Source organism: Dipodomys spectabilis, unplaced genomic scaffold (genome assembly GCF_019054845.1).
Source record: "Dipodomys spectabilis isolate Male_0828 unplaced genomic scaffold, ASM1905484v1 ptg000163l, whole genome shotgun sequence".
NCBI lineage: Eukaryota > Metazoa > Chordata > Mammalia > Rodentia > Heteromyidae > Dipodomys > Dipodomys spectabilis.
This window is the reverse complement of record NW_024870840.1, coordinates 10,601,424-10,625,297: the sequence shown is the minus strand read 5'-3', so window position 1 is coordinate 10,625,297 and position 23,874 is coordinate 10,601,424. Positions and strand designations below refer to the sequence as shown.

At 39.9% G+C, this 23,874-nt stretch overlaps 1 protein-coding gene across 1 annotated transcript in view; it reads right to left on the bottom strand.

Moving 5' to 3' along the window:
- Nucleotides 1-5,029: 5,029 nt before the first annotated feature.
- Apaf1 (apoptotic peptidase activating factor 1) overlaps nt 5,030-23,874 on the bottom strand; it is an 86,710-nt gene continuing 67,865 nt past the window's right edge. Inside the window, exons 22-27 of the mRNA XM_042693265.1 lie at nt 21,085-21,210; nt 14,082-14,201; nt 13,010-13,135; nt 10,637-10,762; nt 8,966-9,112; nt 5,030-5,861 (exon numbers count right to left, since the gene is read on the bottom strand). Coding sequence (XP_042549199.1) covers nt 5,715-5,861; nt 8,966-9,112; nt 10,637-10,762; nt 13,010-13,135; nt 14,082-14,201; nt 21,085-21,210 — 792 coding nt within the window. The 3' untranslated portion in view covers nt 5,030-5,714. The remainder of the gene's footprint in view (nt 5,862-8,965; nt 9,113-10,636; nt 10,763-13,009; nt 13,136-14,081; nt 14,202-21,084; nt 21,211-23,874) is intronic.

Sequence of the window (23,874 nt, the reverse complement as noted above, 5' to 3'; positions counted from 1 at the left end):
CCTGAACTCTGGGCCTGGGCGCAGTCTCTCAGCTCTTCAGCTCAAGGCTAGCACTCTACCACTTGAGCCACAGCACCATTTCCGGCTTTTTCTGCTTATGTGGTGCTGAGGAATCGAACCCAGAGCCTCATGCACGCAAGGCAAGCGCTCTACCACTGAGCCACCTTCCCAGCCCCTGGACTTCATTTTCCCAACACCTTTTGTTGAAAAACTTATCTTTTTTCCAATATATTTTTTGACTCTTTTGCCAAAACTCAGATGACTCTTCTAGTGAGTCCCATTGGCCTTCGTGTCTATTGTGTCAGAGACCAAGCTGATTTTGAGACTATGACTCAGTATTATATAGCTTGATATCTGGAATTGGGAGACAGCCAACACTGCTTGTTTTGTTTGGGTTGCTTTGGCTATTCAGGGCTGTGTGTGTGTGTGTGTGTGTGTGTTCTTGCAGAATGGCCATCATCAAGAACACAAACAAAATACTGGTGAGGATGGAGGGGGAAAAGAAATCCTAATGTACTGTTGATAAGTGCAATCACTATGGAAGTCAACATGAGAGATTTCTCAAAAAATTAAAAGCAGAACTACTCCATGATCCAGTGAAAATGGAATGAGAAAACATGATGACATTGGAATGGAAAAGAATAGGTAGGGATGGGAGAATGATGGAGGGGTTGATGCCTTGTACACATAAATGGACATGTTAAACTGAAGCCCCTTACACTGTCCAAAAAGAAACGCACTCATTACTTGGCTTATGAATGGGTAACGTCTCTCTATATCACCTTTATAATAATAAAAAAATTTTTAATTAAAAACTTGAACCAACCATCCTGTACAATTATTTGACGGTAACAATAAAAAAGCATACCTTACATACTTCCAAGATACAATGGCATACAGTAAACATTTCCATTCCAAAAGGGAAGAACAGAAACAGAAAGAACTGGATCAACGCAAGACTAAAACCCAATAGAGCAAACATTAAGCCTTCAGAAGCCCTGCCCAGCACCTGAGACGTGAGCTCCAAAGGGCTTGGGCTAGCTCTGCTCACTTCCTGAAGGCTCCCTCCACTGGCATTCCTCATTCTTGGCATCTCTAGCTTCCCAGGATTTCTACCGCAGCTCCAGGTTCACTTTGGCAGGTTCACACATCTTCCTGTAGGGGCTACCCACAGAGACTCCTACGCTGGAGTCCCAGGCTTTCCTTTGACATCTCAGTAGCAGCTCCATATTCCTGTAACTCTTACATTCTGCCTGCTTCAAAAACCAGCACTGCATGGATGATGCCAGGTCTGCTGTAAGAACAAATGGAAAAGAGCCCACTCGAACCACAATTCCCGCAGCCTCCAAGGGCCTCAAAGACTAAGCACATCATCTCAACCTCCCTGAAAATCGGATGCTTTACACCACCCAATTCACCAAAGACTGTCCTCTTCTTGTCCCAAGCCCCCAACTGCAGCAGTATAAAGAATTATCTTTGTTCTGCTAACTCCTGTATCCCCCTGATCTACACCAAGGCCAAGTCCACACCAGATCTCCATGTTTATTGAATAAACAAAAAGAATGAATGAATAAGTAAATTCTATTTTTACAGGATCTTCCCCATGCCAGCCTCAGAAGGTGGCAACCGTCACAGGCATACAATGAAACACATGAAGAATTTCAACTGATCTACATACCGCTGACAAAACCTAGACAGAACCAGGCACTGGTGGCTGATGCTTGTAATCCTTCTCAGGAGGCTGAGATCTGAGGATCTCGGATGGAAGCCAGCCCAGGCAGGAAGGTCCGTGAGACTCATCTCCAATAAGCTACTCAGAAAAGGCCAGAAGTGGCACTGTGGCTCAAGCGGCAGAGAGCTAGCCTTGAGTAAAGGGAGACTGGGAAGGTGATTTAGTGGTAAAGTGCTTGCCTAGCATGCATTGAGCCCTGGGTTCAATTCCTCAGTACCACATATCAGAAAAACCAGAAGTGGCGCTGTGGCTCAAGTGGTAGAGTGTACCCTTGAGCAAAAGAAGCTCAGGCACAGCGCTCAGGCCCTGAGTTCTAGCCCCATGACTGGAAAAAAAATAAAACAGAAACCTAGATGGAAATGTTGGTGGATTTAGCTTGAATCTTTCTCATCAGGCTTTTAAAAAACAAAAGACAAGCAAAGAGTGTGAAACAATCCAAAAATGTTGCTTACAAACATCTGGGAATTTTATTTTTATAAATTTTTTAAAATTCATGTTTTAAAATGTATTTCAAGGTAAATAAAATCATGTTACATTATAAATACAAAACTAACGATTTTCAAAACATACAAGACACATACAATGAGAAAGCATCTTTACATATACAAGGTCCAATGTAATGTCGCATACAAAAAAGAAAGTAGAGAAAATGCTTTACAAAGCTCATTGGTATCAGGTGTGATGGCACGCACATGTAATCTCCACATTTATGAGGTTGAAGCAGGAGGATCATGAGTTCAAAGCCAGCCTGGGAAACAAATCAAGACTTTGTCTCAGGAAAGAAGGGGGGGAAAAGCAGCAACGGCAGTTCCCCTGCAAGCTACAAGCAAAGCTCCCTCCATCAGTCCGGTGATATGTCTTCTTTCCTTGGGCTGCCTCATCATCATTACTTTTCTTTTAAGACAAAGCCCACCCAAGACTTTTTAAAAGATGATGTCTGTTGCTATTTTACCAGTCAGGTGGTTTTTAATTCCAAAAGTCAATGCTTTTATTCTGAGTGATCGAGTAGATGAACCCTAAACACTAAAGGAAAACAAGATTTTTGACTTGGCTAGCTGAGTGAAGCAGTTTTTACAGAAATCTGTTTGTAGGGGCTGGGAAGGTGGCTCAGTGGTAGAGTAATTGGCTTGCATGCATGAGGCCCTGGGTTCAATTCCTCAGCACCACATAAACAGAAAAAGCCGGAAGTGGCGCTGTGGCTCAAGTGGTAGAGCGTTAGCCTTGAGCTGAAGAGCTGAGGGACAGCACCCAGGCCCAGATTTCAGGCCCCACAACCAGCAACAACAACAACAACAACAACAAAAAATAGAAATATTTGTATAAAATTAAGATTTCCATGATCACATGTGCATAAATCACAGCCTGTAAATTAGTTCCTCAACCTATCAAAACAAAACCAAAACACTTTCTTAACAATATGAAAGATCTTACTCACTGCATTCCCAGTTGCTGCTACACAGGAATAGCTAAACTACTGATTCCCCACTGTATCTACTAATGTGCACCAACAACAGAAATGGGGTCACTGCTTATCTACTATTAATACTAATACTTATTTATTAGTTCTTATTGCAGAAACAAGAATCTCTGCATCTTGATTTTATATGAAAACCACATATATTATTCATTTATCTCTAGTATCCTTAACATTTCAGAAAAATATCTAAATTTAAACTTCAATTAAAGTTCCTAATCAGGAAATGAAAAAATAACTGGTGATGATACTGATGAGCTTTTTCTTTGCCGAAGCCATCTTGCCCAGCGATGTGGCAGTCTGAGACATGAGGGTCAAAGTTCAAGGCCAACATAGGTAATGCAGTAAGACCCCATTTCCAAGAAAAAAAAAAGCTATCATTCCTAATTAACCCTGAAGGGAAGAGGGAGAAGAGGAAAAAGGACAGGGAAAAAGAGGGAAGTAAACAAGACAGGGCGCAGAACAAAACAGATTGTTCAGAAGATTAAAGTTAACATCGCCCAGAGTCACAATGACTTCTGGAGCTGCACCAAAAAAAAAAAAAAAAAGAGAGAGTTCTCTTGAAATTCACTAAGAGAACAACACTGACAATAACACTTATCAAAAAGTAAATAGAATTAGAAGGGAACAATGTTTTACCATTTCACATTTCTTAGAAAGTCATTATTAAGATGTATGATTAAAATTGACCCTTCCCAATTATTCTGACTAATATTTAACTATGGAGTGACTGCTCCATTAAAAAAAAAAAAAAAAAATCACGAACAGTGACTCATGCCTGTAATCTCAGCTACTTAGGAAATGGAGACAGGAGAATTGACATTTTGAGGCCAGATAAAACTCCATCTTAAAAACAAACTAGCCGGGTGTTGGTAGCTGTAATCCTAGCTACTCAAGAGGCTAAGATCTGAGGGTTATAGTTTGAGGTCAGCCTAGCCAGAAAGTCGTCCTGAGACTCATCTTCAATTAACCACTAAAAATGGAAGTGGTACTGTGGCTCAAAGTGGTAAAGCACTAGCCTTGAGCAAAAGAGCGCAGGGACAGTGCCCAGGTCCTGGGTTCAAGCTCCATGACCAACAAAAAATAAAATAAAATACTAAAAACAGCCAGATACAGGTGGCTCACGCCTATAATACTAGCTACTCAGGAGGCTGAGGTCTGAGGATTGCTGCTCCTAGCCCAGGCAGGAAAGACTCTTTCTTACCCAATAAACTACTCAGAAAAAGCTGGAAGTGATGCTGTGGCTTGAGTGATAAGAGCACTAGCCTTGAGCACAAGAGAGGCTCAGGGATAGCGCCCACCCTAAATTCAAGCCCCAGGACCAGCAAAAAACAAAAATGAAACAAATAAACAAACAAAAAAAAGAAAAACAAAAAGGACTAAGAATGTAGCTCAAGTAGTTAAAAAAAAAAGTTAAAAAGGAAAAAGTGATGAAGAAAAATTAAAGTTCAGCTGAGTAAGAAGCAAACAATCAGCCAGGCTCCACCACACCTGTGAGCCTAGTGCTCAGTAAGCCAAGATCTGAGCATGATGGTTCAAAGCCAGCCCAAAACGGGAAAGTCTATGAGCCCCCTATCTCTAACCACCAAAAAGCAGACATGAAGCTGTGGCTCAAGTAGCAGAACACTAGTCTTGAGTGAAAAAGTTAAGGAGTAGCACCCAGGCCCTGAGTTCAAGCTCTAGTACCAGCCCAAGAAAGAGAGAGAGTAAGAAAGAAAAGGGAGGGAGGGAGAGAGGGACAAAGGGAGAGAAGAAGGGAGGGAGAGAGGAAGGAAGGAAGGAAGGAAGGAAGGAAGGAAGGAAGGAAGGAAGGAAGGAAGGAAGGAAGGAAGGAAGGAAGGAAGGAAGGAAGGAAGGAAGGAAGGAAGGAAGGATTAGAGGAGAATAGTGCCCAACTCAGGTACTGACAACTAAAATCTAGGTATGGCACAGGGCTGCCAGGAACTCCAGGGAAGCCTCTGTACACATAATTTTGGCTTCATAGAAAGAGCTGCTAAAATCCAATGTTCACTTACTGAGTTAATTAAAGGAAATGTTGAAGACTGTGTACCCAGACTTTAACAGTTTCAGAAAAATTTAAGGAGTACAAATAAGCTCCAAGATTGTATTTGGGAGAACTAGCATTATCTTACATTGGGGTAACACTGTTCCCTCGAGCACAGCCTACACAATGATATAAAATATAGATTCCCTTCGACTTATTCTAATTATGTCAACCAATTTGAATGCATCAAGAAAATTTACCAACAGTATAACAAGGCCCATATTTACATTTTCATTTGCATCTTAAGGACAAGTAGTTAATGAAGATGATGAATATAAAAACCAAGATTAAAGGTCTGTCCACTTGGGGAAAAGCTACATTAATAGTACTCACCCAACCATAAACAGTTGTAATGAATGCAATACTGGAAAACAATTCACAGTTTTTAAAAAGTTGATATACAGTTTCATTATTTTTTTCCAATTCAACATTAAGGAAGTCAACTATATTAATGCCTAATCATTTTACTCTAAAATCTGTAAAATATATAAAATTCCAAGATTATCAACAGTCACGTATGTTTTGAAGTCAGGGGACACATGTATTTTCTTAAGATTAGTTCCATTTGTGTAGAAGGTCTGAGAGGATTCTCCGGTAACAACATTCCACCACTGTTCAAGAAAAGAAAATTCTCATTAGACTAAAGATTATACTGCATGATAATTTGTAGTTTGTCCTATCACCTCCCCATTCCTAAATGCAAGGAAAGCAGGAAAAAAAATAACCTTTACATTTACTGAAGACTTTATCAATCTAATCGGTTTTTGTTGATTAACTCTCCTGAAAACTTCACAGCAAGGCTGCATCCAATGCCACCTGCAAGGCATGCTGGGAGCTACAGGCACCAGACCACATAGAGTTCACTATGGAGGGGCTTGGCTGACCTCTAGCATCTGCAAATCTCAGTGGCTGGACAGACAAGCACTTCTCTCCTCATATTGGTGCCTCTACAGACCATGAACGTTTTCTGACAGACATTTGGCATCCAGTCTGTGGGACAGCGTGCTTTACTGAACAGTCACCAGACATAATGGTAAAGTCCATGACCTGGTTTGTTTAAGCAACAGTCTACACATTTATTTATTACATAAACGCAGAACACCTCAAATGAAGCAGGTGCTCCCACCAAGTCTTCCCTTTTCCTCACCATTATGATTATAACATTTATGTCAATTTGACATTAAAAAAGCTCATATAAAGCTCACCAATGAATCTCACAGCTAAAATGAAGGCAAGAAACAATACATTAATATTTTTTAAAAGCCTCATGTTCAAAAGGAGTGCTTTGAACTGAGTGTCACTGGCCTTTACGACCATGATACAGCCTAGCGCTCTGCCTTGCTCATGTGCCTGGGTTGACTATTCCTGTTCACTCTTAGGAATATGTGAAATATCACTCAGGCAAAAGTTTAGTGATATTATTTTCTCATTTGTAAATAAGAGAAATTTTGAAAGGTTACTGGGGGGGGGGGGGCAGGGGGGGGCTGGTGGTTAGAGACCTTCCCATCCAGGCTGGCTTTGATCTCATCCTCCTGAGTGGCTTGGATTACAGGCATAATCAATTAGAACCCACCGGAAGTTAAGAACTTTTTTGGCTACTGGATACCTACTTTATCTTTCTGGCATTCAATTTATAATGCTGGACTCTAAAGTAAACAGACTCCAAAGGCCTAATTTCTTGGTCACTATAGCAGCTGTTCCTTTTTACTTCTAATTCGTTCCATGCTTTTGGATGATCTCATTAGCATGCCGGGTGAACGCAGTCTTGGCTGTAACATAATTAGCTTAACCATGCTGGTAATCAAACCAGAAGGCAAAGGCAGCCTGATTTGTCACTTAAATATACAGACTAAATATAAGGCAATAGTTTCTCCTAGCTTTCAGATACAGCCTCTACAGTACCCAGATGTAATCTGCTACTTTACTTCAAGTCACTGATCTTTATAACATCTTAGAAGTCAGACTAACAATTATGTGCCAGTGTTCTATGTAGCCCAGAGAATCAAATGACATGGTCTTGAGAAACCTGGTGTCAACGCTGAGCAGTTAAGTTTTTCAGCAGCTAATATAGCTGAAGACTCGGATTCCCACACAAACAATAATGTCAGAGCCAAGTAAGAGCTAGCATTTATCTTTACACAGTGGCACTCATGGCTCAGCAGCTCTAGACTGCATAAAAATGTGTTCAAAAGGTGTAGGTTAATGCAATATTAACATAATTGTATCTCCAATGCAACCTAAAAAGGGGCAGCCAAAAAGCAGTCTCTTTCATCATATAAGCCAGATTTTTATGCTGAATAAAATTTCAATAATGTGGGGACCAATTAACCAAAAACTTCATTCACTACACAGTTTTCAGCAAGAAATGGCAGTTTCATGACATTTTATGGATCTATTTTCTTTTATAATATTATAAATGAAGTTTAATATAGATTCTAAAGCCTTGTGGTTTATTTTAAATGAGAAAGCTTACAGGATGGCCACATGGTCAGCATAATATATAGTATCAACTTATGGCCCTCTTACAAATGAACTGCTTTTCAAAAGATACTCCTCTATGTTCCTTCCGCTCTCCTCATACACACATCTCAGACTCTCCTACAATTACATACATACATACATACAAACAAAAATATATACACACAAACACACCTACACATACATACACACACACACACACACACACACACACACACACACACACACACACACACTATACTTGGGGAAATTATTTGCCACCTGCGTCCTGTAGACAGTGCACTGCCATTGGGCAGCTATGCACACAGAAGCATCTCAGCACACAGTGGACACTAAACACAGTTTTACTAAATGGACAAATAAATGCATGCACCAAAAAAACAAAAAAGGACCTTGAAACATCAATACACTTCTTGGCCTCCGTTCTCACTAGTAAGTCTACAGAAAGCAACTTGCTAGAGAAAATTGAGAGGGAAGGGAATCTGGGTGTGAGTGCTGGCCCCTTACTAAGTTTGTCCTTTTAGCCAATTGCCAACATTCACAACTTATCAGCCTGCTCAGGGTAACCAAAGGATAATGAAATTTACAGGTCACAAAGCTGGCTAGTGAAATTATGGGAGTAAAGCATTCAATAACCAGAGCGCAATATGCTGTGGTTATTATTAATAATTGAAGGAAGAAAATTTCACAAATACTTTTTAAAGAATATTGACCAGAACATTAAAGAGAAACACGAAAAATAAAATTAAATTAGCCAAGTGCCAGTGGTTCACATCTGTACACCTAGCTACTCAGGAGGCTGAGATCTGAGGATAGCAGTCCAAAGCCACACAGGTCTGGAGATTCATCTCCAATTAACCAACAGAAAAGCAGAAGTGGTGCTGTGGCTCAAAGTGGTAGTGTTAGCCTTGAGAACTCAGGGACAGGGCCCAAGCTCCAAGTTCAAGCTGCATGACTATCCAAAAATAATGACATTAAAAAAAAATTAAATTACTAGCCATTCTGATCATGTACATTCTTATAGGTACATGAGCTCCGGGTTGAGAATAGCACAAACCCGCCAAGAGATCTGGGGAAAGTGGCTTTCACACCTGTCTCATCCTTACAAACGGGGAACAGCAACTGCCCTTTGTTCTGCTGAGTTACAGGAAGTCCTACTGAGAAACGGGAAGTGAAACCAGCTTGGAAAATATGATACAGACTGTTCTTTCTTTCCTAGGCCTTGAGTAACTCTTACCTTAATATATCCTCCAGCAGAGACAAGCATTTTGCTATCTGGAGAAAAGCAAAGGTCGGTCACCCAGCCCCCATGGGTAGCAGCTGCTTCTTCTACAGAAATCGGAGCACATAAATGAAGAAGCTCACCGTTTGAAACATTCCATATCTACATAAACATGATACAAAATTTGTTAACAGGGTTACCCAGCTTCTCTGGTTTTAATATAGAGAGATAATTCTAAGCACGTATTTTCTAAAATTATTTTACTAGACATCTAAACATCCGATGACTTGCAGATTCTATGTCAGACAAGCAAGAGATATATAAGAGAATAAGAAAAATAGAAGTACACATAGCTCCATAGTGAAACCCATCATTTGCAAATAAACGTCTCCCCACAAAAATCAAGTGAACAAACGGGAAAAACTCAGAAAGAATTCAGTAAAAAACAAGATGTAACTCATATACACAAACACAACAGCTTTCCTACATTCTGAATAACCAAATAGAAAAACAATTTTTTCTTTCAGAATATGTACCAAAAAAAAATTTTAAATAACACTCAAGATTTTGAGTGGTTTTTTTTTTTTCCTGTAGGGGCCTCTGAAAAATGAAGCACTGCCGCATGACTGCAAAGGAGCCTTCTCACTGGAAGACGGGGACTCGGCCCACCGTGGCTCGGCCACTTCAGCTAGCACTGCATTTATGTCACCAGGACGGAGACAGCTGGCTCTCAGTCCTCAAGGAGAACTTCATCTTCCTAGAATAAGACCTGAGTTCCTGCAAAATACCTACTCTCCTATTCCTCTGTGCTACATACCTAATTCCTTGAATTTTATATTCTGTTTAAAAACAAAAACAAAACAAAAAAATACCTCATGGATATTGGTCATCAAAACAGATATCTAATGTCCCAACTTTTTTCCATGTATGTCCAATTCTTATAATATCACCAAACTATCTGACTGTTTTGCCATTATTTCTGCTCTTCCGGTGTACAGTATTGTCCATACTGCACTACATTTCCACAGACACAGGTGAGAGCAGTCTCCCACACCTCCCAGAAAGACTTTTGCCAAATAAAATTGTCATGGCTTACATTATATTTAAAGCACTGCAGGATGATAAAAACTGACCTATCATGTAGACTGCAGTTTAGTGAGGAGCCTTTCCATGCTCACACAATGAGGGAAAGGGAGCTTTTGAACTACTAACAGACAATCCAAAGAGGATTTGCAATAAACTACATGTTGCCCAATGAGTGCTAAAGCTCTTTTTTTTTTTTTGGCGGGGGAGGGGGGAGGATGAAAAACAGCATAATCTGCAACTCATTTATAACCTAGACAATGATTTGCAAATTTACTTTCCTGAAATTCTGACACTAAAAACAACCTTTGTGTCGCATCCAAAAATTAAGATGAATCATTCTCAACTAAGAGCAGAGAACCAACTGCAAATAACTAGGGCACTTGTTCTTCACATACATAAGGAAATGCCTTAGTCTAACTCTAAAATGAATCCTTTCCTGCAGTGGAAGGTAGCTATGAATACAGTATGCAAAAGAAACAAAGCAAAGAACGTTTCACCTAACCAAAACCCTAGGACCAATGCTGCCCTGCCCCATTACTGTGGTCCCCAATATGATGAAGCGTGCATGAGAAACAGTGCTCATGTCAGCATACACCCTACCCTGATTTCTCCATTGTCATCACCGGTAGCCAGCAAGGTACTGTCCACAGAGAAGGTAGAGCAGCGCACACAGGCATCGTGGCCCTTCAACTCATGAAGAGGTGAGAGGTGTTCAAAACTCCAAATCTGGAAGGCAATTAGGATTGCTTAGGAATGGTCAATATACTCAAAATAAGCCTGCCAAAGTGCTATCCACCCATTCAATTCAATCACATGCAAGTTCTAGCTAACATTTGACAGCGCATAAATTTTCATGAGATGCCCAAGCTCTAACCTATGTTAAATTTCCAAGTTTCTCTTTAAAATCAGGTGAAAAACGAAAGTCACACCTTCTTGATCTTCACACTCAGGAAGAACAACACAGAATCAGTTAAAAACAATCTGAAGAAGAAAAACACACCTGAGGCTAAGTCCTGGTTCCATTCTTAGCTAGCTCCTAGTGACCTAGCATAAGGTTCTCTAGCATTTTCTTCATCTGTAAAATGAGGGCAACAGTATCCATGGTATAAAAATTAAACTAGGTTAAAGGAGGGTAAAAAAGAGCATGTGGCAAGTGCTCTTCAAAGGCTGGTCCCTATACTGCCCTGCTATTGGGATCAAAATGCTGCCCTTTTCCTTCCACTGTTCTCTCTGTGGTTCCCTAACCACTGAACAAGTACCAGTGGAAACTACCAGGCACTGTGAACCAAGAGCTTGTGAAACTAGAAACAGTATCTTTCCTTTATATTTTAATAAGAAAGATAGCTCGAGAACAGTTAGTAAACATTTACATAAATATATCTGCCAACAAATATAAATAAAATACAATGGAAACACTGAATGTAGAACAGCTAACTGCCTGATGGTCAAGAAATGCTTCACTAAAAAAAAGCAGATATCAAGCCGGACACTGGTGGCTCACACCTGTACCCTTAGCTACTCAGGAGGCTGAGATCTGAGGATCATGGTTCAAAGCCAGCCCAGCAGAAAAGGCCGTGAAACTCTTGTCTCCGATAAACCACCAGAAAACCAGAAGTGGTGCTGTGGCTCAAGTGGTAGAGTGCTCGCCTTGAGTTGAAGAGCTGAGGGACAGCACCAGACCCAGAGTTCAAACCCCATGACCAACAACAACAACAATAACAAAAAAGCATATTATCAAATGTAAATCTAAAAAGAATGGCTTATAATACTTCCAGGTAAACACACACACACACAAAAGGAAAGGTTGTGTCAAACCAGAGTTAACAATATGCACAAAAAGATGAAGACAAGGAGTAGGCAAGTACAAAGGAAACAATGCGATGAAAAGAGATGGTGGTGAACTAAGGAGTTCATCAATAAGCCAACAAGTAACAGATGATTCAACAGAGGGTTGGTCATTGGTAAGGGAAGATCCAATAGGGGAAGGGCAGATCAGAGGTAGGATATAAGGACAAGGCAACCAAGTAGGAAGAAGAGCATTGTCTTAAGGGTTGAGGACAAGGAGCTGAATATAGACACACAGAGGAATAAATATAAGAACACAAAAGACAGGAAAGTGCCTAACAAAATCTGAGTGCCATTTAGAAAGACAGGTAGGTAATGAAGCCATGAACAATGGAGAAAAAGAGAGCAAATTATTCAATGTCCTCAATGAAGTAGCATGACTCAGTGATTTTTCAAAGGCATCAACTTGTATCAATCAAATAAAACTCAAATATAGGTTTGTAATTAAATTCTTTTCAGTGAAGCCAGGTGCTGGTGACTCACGCCTATAATCCTAGTTACTCAGGAGGCTGAGATCTGAGGATTGTGATTCAAAGCCAGCCCAGGCAGTAAAGTCTGTGAGACTCTTATCACCAATTAACCACCAAAAAACTGGAAGTGATGCTGTGGCTCAAAGTGGTAGAGCACTAGCCTTGAATGAAAGGGCTCAGGAACATTGCAAAGTCCATGAGTTCAGGACCCCCTCCCCCCCCAAAAAAAATTCCTTTCAATGATTTTTATTGCAACAAAACAAAGTAGAGGGTCTGTAAGATTAGTTATAGATAAAAGGTAATCCAAAGGAAAAAATTTAAAGTCTTTAGTGTTACTCATTTAATCAATGTGACATTAAGCAAGTGCCAATGTGCAACCTCAAAAAGCTTATGTCCTAAGACAACTCATATAAACTTGTCTAGCTTCAATTTTTGCATCTGTATAATAGGGACAGTGGCAGCTATGGTGTAAAGATTAGTAAGATTATAGGGTATGAAATTCTTAGAATAAGGCAAGTACTCTTTATAGGTTAGCCACTATCCTATCCTATGAGCCCAAATATGTAAACAGAAACTTAGTTTTTTATACATAACTAGCATTCAAATATATAAGCAATACTACAGTTTTATGCATAGTTATTACAATTGAATGACTTACCTTTGCAGACTTATCGGCAGAGGTAGAAGAAAACTTGGTAGTATCAGAAGAAACATCACAAGAAAGTACTGTACCCTGGTGACACACAAAGTCCTTTTCTATTCTACCAGTGATAATATTCCATACCTTAAAAGGAAAAAAGAATGCTTAGAAGTTTATACTTTTGCTGGGTGCTGGTGGCTCACATCTATAACCTTCCTCTACTCAAGTGGCTGAGATTGAAGTGTCACAGTTCAAAGCCATCCAGGGCAGAAAAGTCCACGAAACTAGTAAGTCTAATTAACTAGTAAAGAAGTCAGGTTAGAGGCCTGGGCTCAAGTGTAGAGTGATAGCTATGAGCAGGTAAACAGAGAAAGAGTGCAAGGCCCTGAATTGATGGCTCCATGATGGCAAAGAGATTGATATATTCAGAAACATTTTGTATTAAAGCATGTGATTAACTACAAAATAGATCTATAAAAACGGTTTTATTTAGCACAGCCAAGATTGTTTGGCTCCTCTGGTCTTCTTACTTTAGTATCTCTTATATACGATTTTAGTATAAATGTTGATGAACATATAAAAAAGGCTTGACTTAAATAACTCCTCTGTGGGCTGGGAAGGTGGCTCAGTGGTAGAATGCTTGCCTTGCATGCCTGAGGCCCTGGGTTCGATTCCTCAGCACCACATAAGCAAAAAGAAAAAACCTGGAAGTGGCACTGTGGCTCAAGTGGTACAGCACTAGCCTTGAGCTGAAGAGCTGAGGGACAGCGCCCAGGCCCAGAGTTCAGGCCCCACGACCGGACCCAAAAAAAAAAAAAAAAAAAACTCCGCTGTATATCACTTTTATAATAACAAAAAATACAAATTTACAAAATATGAAAAATTTAAAAAGTTATGTGAAGATAAGGAAACACAGGCAGAATAAATTTTTTAACTTAATTACTATCTACGTGCTTGTTGCTATTTCAATATCAGACTATTTTTTCTTTCTCATTCTAGGCTTTTTTTTATTTTTTGTAAAGGTGATATACAAAGGGGTTGCAGTTACAGATCAATTTTCTTAAAAAGACAAATCTGAGATTCAAATTACCTTTACTGTTCCATCAAATGACCAAGAAAGCAATCTTGAATTTGTTAAAAGTCGGAAGTCTTTCACTGTTTCTTGGTGGGCTTGCAGAAAGACATATTCCTCTGACTGCCAATTCCAAACCTGAATACCAAAGAAATAAATCCATTACAACCTTTCCCCAACAATATCCTACTGGAAAGGGAAAGCCCACACTCTCTTGATATGAAGTCATCCTCATGGCATTTCAGAGAAGAGTAACAAAGAAAATGGTATCCACATTTTAAAATGACAAAATAAGATGGGGTTAATTAACTTGACTAGAAGCAAAATGAAATACTTTTCCTCCTAAATAAAATTTGTTTTCTTCGGTTGCTTATTGAACAATTAATTTTACCAGAAGAGAAAAGCTACAATAAGCGAGTGATCTCACCATATGATTAAATCTTCCAGAGAAAATTATCCCAAACACACAGTCACTGTTTTCTGAACCTACAAGATAGGCAAGTGTGCAGATTCTGGCTCCACTGAAGCTGGTCCAGGAGTGTAAGGCAGCCAAAGTGCTTAAAACCAGGTCACAGAATTTCCAAGCTTCACAGGCACAGGTCTTAGCTAGCTCCTAATGCAATCCTCAAAAATCACATACTAAAGCTACCAGCACAATCATGCTTATTGCAGCATAGTTTACCAACTCAGATGTCCCTCAGTAGACGAACAGATCAAGAAAATGTGGTATAGTGGGCACCAGTGGCTCATGCTTGAAATCCTAGCTATTCAGGAAGCTGAGATCTAAGGATCAAGGTTCAAAGCCAGCCTGGGCAGGAAAGTCAGTGAGACTATTATCTCCAATAAACCACTCAGAAACCCAGAAGTGGTGCTATGGCTCAAGTGGTAGAGCATTAGCCTTGAGCTGAAGAGCTGAGGTACAGAGTCCAGGCCCAGAGTTCAAGCCCCACTACCAAAAAAAAAAAAAAAGGTGGGGGGCTGGGGGTTTAGCCCAGCAGAAGGGCGCGCGCAAGGCCCTAGATTCGGTTCTCAGCCCTGGAAAAAAAAAATGGTGTACACACACACACACACACACACACACACAGAGTTCTATGCTTCCATCAAAAGAATTAAATTGTCCCATTTATAAGGACATGAAAAGACCTGGAAAAAAATTATATTAAGCAAAGCAAGCATGGCCCAAAGAAATGCAGATTGCATGGTTTCCCTCATTTGTAATAACTAGATCATGTCCATGACATTCTTAGCAGAGGATCACAATAGCCCAATCTCTAGGTGCACATGACCATAAATAATGAAGCATATCACAATGAACTTCAGTAATTGGAAACAAGAGGTTTCTATAATATACTGTTTGCAATTATTTCTTTTTTTCTTTCCTTCTCTTTTTTTTTTGTATTTGGTTTTATTGTGTGTTTCGTTTTTTTCCTTTGTTTTGTTTGCTGTACCCTTTGTCTTGTATGTAACACTCATGTGATCCGCAGAAGGAAAAGGGAACCACAAAAACACCAGGACAAAGATGAACTAATGCAACAATAATACTCAGCAGACACTAAGTTGGGATGAACTTTACAACTTGGAAGGCAGGGGAGTGGGGAGGGGAAAGCGGGAGAAAATGAAAAACAGTGTCCAAAAAGAAATGTACTCATCACCTTACTTATGTAACTGTAACCCCTCTGTCCATCACCTTTACAATAAATAAGGAAAAGAAATCACAGAATAATAGGGCATTATTTTTCACATCAAACTTCAGAAGAGATCCAGCCATAACAGGAGAAGGAAAAAGTGAAATAATGCCAGCAACTGGCACAAAATAAACACATGAGCATATCTGAGGCACAGCAGTGAACAGAAGGGACATTGTAAGCCACATCCATGTACAGAACATCTTTTCCTCACTAAATCAGTGCATCTGTATTCAGAATCTTGATAATTCCTGACTTCAAACTAACCTACTTAATAAACATTAATTATTCACCTATGCGTGAATCAAACAAGAATCTATCAGAAAGAAACCCAAGAGTCAAGCCAGATGTAGTTCATACTTGTTAATTCCAGCACTTGGGATGTGAAGGAAGAAAGATTGCAAGTTCAAACCAAGGCTCAACTACATAATGAATTCCATGCTAATTTGGTAACATAACAAGTCTCTGTCTCAAAGAAAGTAAATAAAGCAAAAACAAAAGAGAAAATCAAAAGAAATGAGGCAGCAAAAAAAGTAAATAAAAATTCTAGATAGAAAGTTCTATGGAATTGAAAAAAGCAATTCCTAGGACAGGCATAGTAGTTCAAGTCTATAATCACAGCTTCTTGGGAGGCAGAGTAGGAGGAACACAGTCCAAAGCTGGTCTTCAAAAAGCAGAAGAACCACTGGACTCTGGTGGCTCACGCCTGTAACCCTAGCTACTCAGGAGGCTGAGATCTGAGAATCACAGTTCAAAGCCAGCCCAGGCAGGAAAGTCTGTGAGACTCTTATCTCCAATAAACCACTAGAAAACTGTAAGTGGCACTGTGGCTCAAGTGGTAGAGCACTTGCCTTGAGCTGAAGAGCCCAGGACAGCGCCCAAGCCCAAAGTTCAAGCCCCATGACCAACCAAGAATAAAGCAGACAACCCTATCTGAAACAAAACAAAATATGCCCTAAATGCAAAGGACTGAGGGTGTGGTTTAAGTAACAGTACTTGCCTAGGGATCTGAGGCCCTGAGTTCAAACCTCAATACCATCAAAAAAAAAAAAAAAAGCATTCCAAGTAAAAGCATAATTCACAAACTGAGAGGCAGTTTTTTATGCTTTGCACCACAGCAGAGAAGACAGGTGCACACCACACCCAGATTTTTTTTTTTTCTGTTGAGATGAGGATTCTCACAAACTTACTTTTTCTTTTATGGCCCAGGCTGACCTAGAACCACAATCCTCCCAATTGATGGCTCATAAGTAAGTAGGATTACAGGCCTGAGCCACCAGTACCAAGCTGAAAGGGGCTTTTCAAATATGGGGTATGAAAGTACAAGAAAACATGAAAAGATTATAGGGACTTACTTATAGCTCAATCTAGCTAAAAAATAGGACAAACAGAAAAAACAGCAGAGAAAAAAAAAGACTGGAAAGGTATTAAAAGAAACAGCCTAAGAGCTGAAAAGCTTATAAACCATGTGCAAATGACCATACAAGATGATGCTAAGTGAAATGAATGCCAAGATATGGCACAAGAGGTCTGTCTTTATTGTTATTGTTTTAAATGTACCATGTGATTTTATTTTTTGTTGTTGTGGTTGTTTCCTTTGTATGTTCTTTCCCCTATGGCATATTCCCCGTTCTCAATGTACTTGATTTTGATACCCTGCATCTTATATATGTGTATGTCTAATCTGGGGAGGGGAAGGAGAATAACAAAACACTGAAAACAAGGACCCAGGGTGAACATTGCAACAAGAATACCCACAGGACAGTATGTTGAAAACAAACTTTGCAATTTTGAATGGTGGGGGGGTGGTAGGGAAAGAATAGTGGGACAACACCAAGGAAGGGCAGGGGTAACAATGATCAACAAGATGTGCTCATTGCCTTACTCATGTAACTATAACCCCTCTGTACAGCATCTTAACAATAAAATAAAATTTTAAAAAATTTCATTAGCAGGGCTGGGAAGGTGGCTCAGTGGTAGAGCGCTTGCCTTGCATGCATGAGGCCCTGGGTTCAATTCCTCAGCACTACATAAACAAAAAGAAAAAAGCCAGAAGTGGCGCTGTGGCTCAAGTGGTAGAGCGCTAGTCTTGAGCTGAAGAGCTGAGGGACAGCGCCCAGGCCCAGAGTTTAGGCCCCATGACCGGACCTGCCCCCCCCCCCCAAAAAAAAAGAAAAAAAAAATTTCATTAGCTCCACACCTGTGGCTCACGCCTATAATCCTAGCTACTCAATAGGCTGAGATCTGAGGATGACAGTTCAAAGCTAGCCCAGGCAGGAAAGTCCATGAAACTCTTATCTCCAATTAACCACTAGAAAACTGGAAGTGGCGCTGTGGCTCAAGCAGTAGAGCACTTGCCTTGAGATGAAGAGCACAGGGACAGCACCTAAGCCCAGAGTTCAAGCCCCAGGACTGACAAAAAAAAAAAAAAAAAAAATTTCACTATGCCATTTACATAATGAATAAAATACAATTGGTAAACTCAAAAAAATAAAAGAAGAAGAAAAGGAACAGCCTAGGGCTGGGAAGGTGGCTCAGTGGTAGAGCGCTTGCCTTGCATGCCTGAGGCCCTGGGTTCGATTCCTCAGCACCACATAAGCAAAAAGAAAAAAGCCGGAAGTGGCGCTGTGGCTCAAGTGCTAGAGCGCGAGCCTTGAGCTGAAGAGCTGAGGGACAGCGCCCAGGCCCAGAGTTCAGGCCCCACGACCGGACCCAAAAAAAAAAAAAAATTGAAAGGAACAGCCTGGAGGAGCCAACAAGGTGTAAATAGACAAGTCCAGAAGAATAAAAACATAAGGGAAATTCACACACACAATTAGTAATATTCAGATTAGTAATATTCTGGTATAGTTTTTTGACTGGTGAAAGTAAAATAATAAAAAGATCTTTTTGTGTATGAGGCTTGAACTCAGTGCCTAGCCCCCATCCCTGAGCCTTTTTTGCTCAAGGCTAGCATTGTACCACATGAGCCACAGCCTCACTTCTGGTTTTTTGGTGGTTAGTTGGAGCTAAGAGTCTCATGGACATTCTGGCCCAGGCTAGCTTTGAGCCTTGATCCTTAGATCACAGCTTCCTGAGTTGCTAGGATTATAGGCGTGAGTCACCAACATTTGGCCAAAAATCTTTTTTTTCAATTAACTTATTTTTTTAATTTAAAATGTTTTATTATCTTTAATCATTTTTCAAAGGAGCTTAAACTTAGTATAGAAATGTGAGTACAATGCTCCTTGATCAATGACACCCCTTCCATCATTCTCTCCAAACTACACTCATCCCTTCAAGTTACCTTGTTAAAACATTAAAAATGGATGAAGTATTCTGAGCAGAATAGAAAAAGAAGATAAAACCCAACATATTTCTAAAAATAATATTTTTCTAAAAATATTTCTAGAAATTATTCTCCTGGTAGCTGAGAATATTTTCAAGCAGGTCATAAAAATCTTATGAGTTTAACTTCATATAGTATACAATGTCTCAACAGAATTTCATCAGATGAAGTTCAGTTTTATCCATTTCAAAGACATATGGAGAAGAAAAAAATGTGACTATTCCACTGAGTTTCACAGCTAATAAAGGAGCATCATGGGAGCCTACAAAAGAAGTTGCTGTACAGAAGCCAAATTTCATTTCAGTCATATTCCTTCACAGGACTCAAAAAGATAAAAACACCTTTTTTCCAAAACAGCTTTTAAAAGCATACTTAATTACTGCCATTGTAAGAAATATATATACTAAGTAAAAGCTGAGCAAGAATCTGAGGCCCTAAATTTAAGCCCTGGATTGGGGGCAGGGGAGTGATAGCACTTTATAAGCATGCCAAATGAAGGTAAGTATCAAAAGAAACATCTGGGGCTGGGAATGTGGCTTTGTGGTGAAGTGCTTGCCTAGCAGGCATGAAGCCCTGGGTTCCATTCCTCAGTATCACATACACAGAAAAAAAGTGGTGCTGTGGCTCAAGTGGTAGAGGGTTAGCTAGCCTTGAGCAAATGAGGTTTAGGGACAGTGCCCAGGGCCTGAGTTCAAGCTCCAGGACTGGCACAAAAAGAAAAAATCTAAAAGCTAAAAGTGGTGTTTCTGAAAAAATAAGAAATGGGAGAAAGATCTGTTTTGTTTTGTTTTTAATAACAAGCTTTGTAATACTGTTTGCATTTTGAAGTGTGTATATCAGAACTTCAACAAAAAATCAAGTGAACTGGGCATAGTGGCTGATTCTGACAGCCTAACTACTTGGGAGAGGAAGAGGAGGAGGATGGTTTGAGGCCAACTGGGGCAAGAATGTCATCAGATGGCCATCAACCAATAAAAGCCAGGTATGGTGATGCATCTATCATTACAGCTAGGCAAGTAGTATAAGCTGAAGGATCACAATCCAGGCTAGGCTGGGTATACACATAAAACACCATTCCAAAAAAATGTCAAAAGTAAGAAGAGCTAGGAGAGTGGCTCAAGGGAGGGACAGTCTGCCTAGCTAGTGTTAAGACTCTGAATTTAAACCTCAGTATTGCCCCCCCCCCCAAAAAAAAAGGAAGGAGGGAAGGGGAAAAGAAAGAGAGAGGGCTGGGAAGGTGGCTCAGTGGTAGAGTGCTTGTCTTGCATGCATGAGGCCCTGGGTTCGATTCCTCAGCACCACATAAGAAAAACCGGAAGTGGTGCTGTGGCTCAAGTGGTAGAGCGCTAGCCTTGAGCTAAAGAGCTGAGGGACAGCACCCAGGCCCAGAGTTCAGGCCCCACAACCGGACCCAAAAAAAAAAAAAAGAAAAAGAAAAGAAAAAAGAAAGAGAGAAAAGGGGAGGAGCAAGAGGAGATGGAGGGGAAGGAGAAGGGGAAATGGAGGGAAGGAAGGAGAGAAGGAAGGAAGGCGGGCAGGCAGGCAGGGGCAGGGGCGGGCAGGCAGGCAATTAAATGAATTTTAAAAGACTAAGTTTACGACCTCCTTCATTATGGCAAATTATTTTTTTCTCAGATTTTATCCCTGTAATAAGTGTTACTATTAAAAGAGAATGAAATTTTTCAAATTAGATTAATGTAAAAAGAAAATACATAAATATGGCAACAAATACATTTATTAATGCAAATACAAGGAAGGCAAGAGAATTTAAATGAATCCTTGATTTTCACATTGTCTGCCATCCACCCCACCTTCCCACACACACACAAATATGCAACACGAATGTGTTTCCTCTAAGCTGGTGTACATTATCTAAATGTGTATCCAAAATAGTATATTTAAGAGGTACGTCAATTTTAGGCACAATCAGGTGTTCTATTGCAAGAGAAGTCTCCTTGCATTCCTTTCTACAATAGTACCTAGGTTAGCAATGCATCTGCCCGCTTACCTGAATTACAGAATCATCAGAACTTGAAATAAGGGCCTTCTCATCAGCTGTGAACTGGATGTGCCGTAGTGCTTTCTTGCGCTCCATTCTGGATTGGAACACTCTTCTGTTCAGAAGTTCTAAAATCTTCAAAGTAGAAAAACCACAGAAAATATTAATGCAAAGAAATTCAATAATGTCTAAGTATTAAAAGCAAACATTATCAAACAGAAACGGCATGGAATTTCCATCTCTTATTGTCTTTAATTTAAATACACACTAATATGTGTGTATACACACATAGATACATGTATACACATATGCACATATCTGAAAATCAAGCATTTTCTGGAAGGGCTAGATGGCAGAGCAGGAACCAATGATCAGTCCTTCTGAATATTCAACTACGCAATTCATCAAACAAGTGGCAATCTGGGCTTAGCCTCCTAAAAGAAAATGACATTTGTGATGGATAAGAAAGAAAAAAAGAAATAATCCTGGATGAGACAAGCAAGCTCTTCAAAAGTCAACACAGGGAAAAGCAAGATAAAGGATGATGAGGAACACAGGTGTGGGAATAAAAATATATAAGAAAGTGGGAGGACAATACGATGGCAAGATTTAGGGAGCTAAGCCGGGTACCGGTGGCTCAAGCCTGTAATCCTAGCTACTCAGGAGGCTGACATCTGAGGACTGCAGTTCAAAGCCAGCCCGGGCAGGAAAGTCCGTGAAATTCTTATCTCCAATTAACCACCAGAAAATCAGAAGTGGTGCTGTGGCTCAAGTGGTAGAGCACTTGCCTTTAGCTGAAGAGTACAGGGACAGTGCCCAGGCCCAGAGTTCAAGCCCCGTGGCCGACCAAAAAAAAAAAAAAGATTTAGGAGGGCTGAAGATGAATATGCCAAACTGAGATTGAAAAATAACACAAATTTTAAAAAAGACAATCAACAACAAGTTGGAGAGAGACTCGACAAATGGGACTAACTTAAAATAAAAAGCTTCTGCACAGCTAAATCTATCGCAACCAAGCTAGAAAGACAACCAACTAATTGGGAAAAAATATTTACCAGCAATATATCAGACAAGGGGTTAACATCCTGTATATACAGGGAACTCAAGAAACTAATCCCTCCCAAACCTAACAAACCAATTACTAAATGGGCAAGGGAACTAAAGAGGGACTTCTCAAATGAAGAAATAAAAATGGCAAAGAAACACATGAGGAAATGTTCATCATCCCTGGTGGTGAAGGAAATGCAAATAAAGACAACCCTGAGATACCACCTTACCACAGTCAGAATGTCCCACATCCACAAATCAGCCAACGACAAATGCTGGAGGGGATGTGGAGAAAGAGGAACCCTATTACACTGCTGGCGGGAATGTACACTCATACAACTACTTTGGAAAGCAGTCTGGAGGGTCCTTAGAAAGCTAAAGATTGACCTCCCTTACGACCCAGTCATACCACTTCTAGGCACCTACCATGAACAACAGGAACCAATATACAAGGACACGTGCATGTTTATTGCAGCACTGTTCACAATAGCTAGGATATGGAAACAACCCAGATGCCCCACCACAGATGAATGGATCCAAAAATTGTGGTATCTATATACAATGGAATATTATGCAGCCATTAGAAATGACAAAATAATGGCATTTGCAGGGAAATGGATGGAGCTAGAAGGAATCATGTTGAGCGAGGTAAGCCAAGAGCGAAGAGACAAACGGTACATGGTCTACCTGATAAGTGGATGCTAAATCCAAAATGTTAGGTGATACGACAAAACTAACAGGACTTAAAAAACAAAGAACTCCCACTCATCTGGTCGAACCACTACTAAATATCCCCATGCTGCTGATCGCATGTATGGTGTATAACATGTGAACACCGTTATACGTTACAGACTGTGATAGACAATTTGCTCCAGGAAAGTTAGAATGAACTTGTGACTTTAAATGAGCATCATTATTCCACAATACTGTGAAATTCCGGAAATTATGCAATCACTTAATCACAATCAAAAAAAAAAAAAAAAGAACCTCGGGGAAGGTAGGGAGGTAGGAGATGGTAGGGGGAAAACAATGGAGGGGGTAACAATGTTCAAGAGTAAGTGTACTCATTACCTCACTCATGTAACTGTAACCCTATGTATAGTATCTTTACAATATAAAAAAAAATCTTTATAAAAAAATTAAAAAAAATTCATGCAAAAAAAAAAAAAAAGACAATCAAAATGCTTTTAAATGAACTCGTACCACAAAGAGTAAACATGCTTCTTTGCCCAAATTAAAATGTATTTAAGAACACTTAAGGAAAATATAGATGATACAGTAACAAAAGATTCCAGAAGTTTAAACCTAAGCCACATGTCTGAAAAAAAGCAAAGGGGAAATTAGCAAGCAAAGGGGAAATTCTGTGAATGGGAGTATTCCTAAATGAACAGATGGACTGTTTCAATCCCTCAGGGCAAGGCAGAGTAGTATAATATTGAAAACATAGGCTTGGAGACCTGGGCTGGAATATTAGATCTGCATACCAAAAAGTTGTAGAAATTAAGAGTTTAGGTATCTGTGAAACAAGATTAATAATAGCTAATTTCCAGGATGTAGTAAGACTTCAATGAAAGCATCTGGCTCAATTACACAGCCAAGTGTATGGGTATCTTGGTTAACCCATATGAAATCTTTTTTTCTTCTTTTTTTTAATGTGTCAGTCTGGGGCTCAATCTCAAGGCCTGTGTGCTACCTTTAAGCTTTTTAGCTTAAGGCTAGAAGCTACTACTTGAGTCACAGCTCCACTTCCAG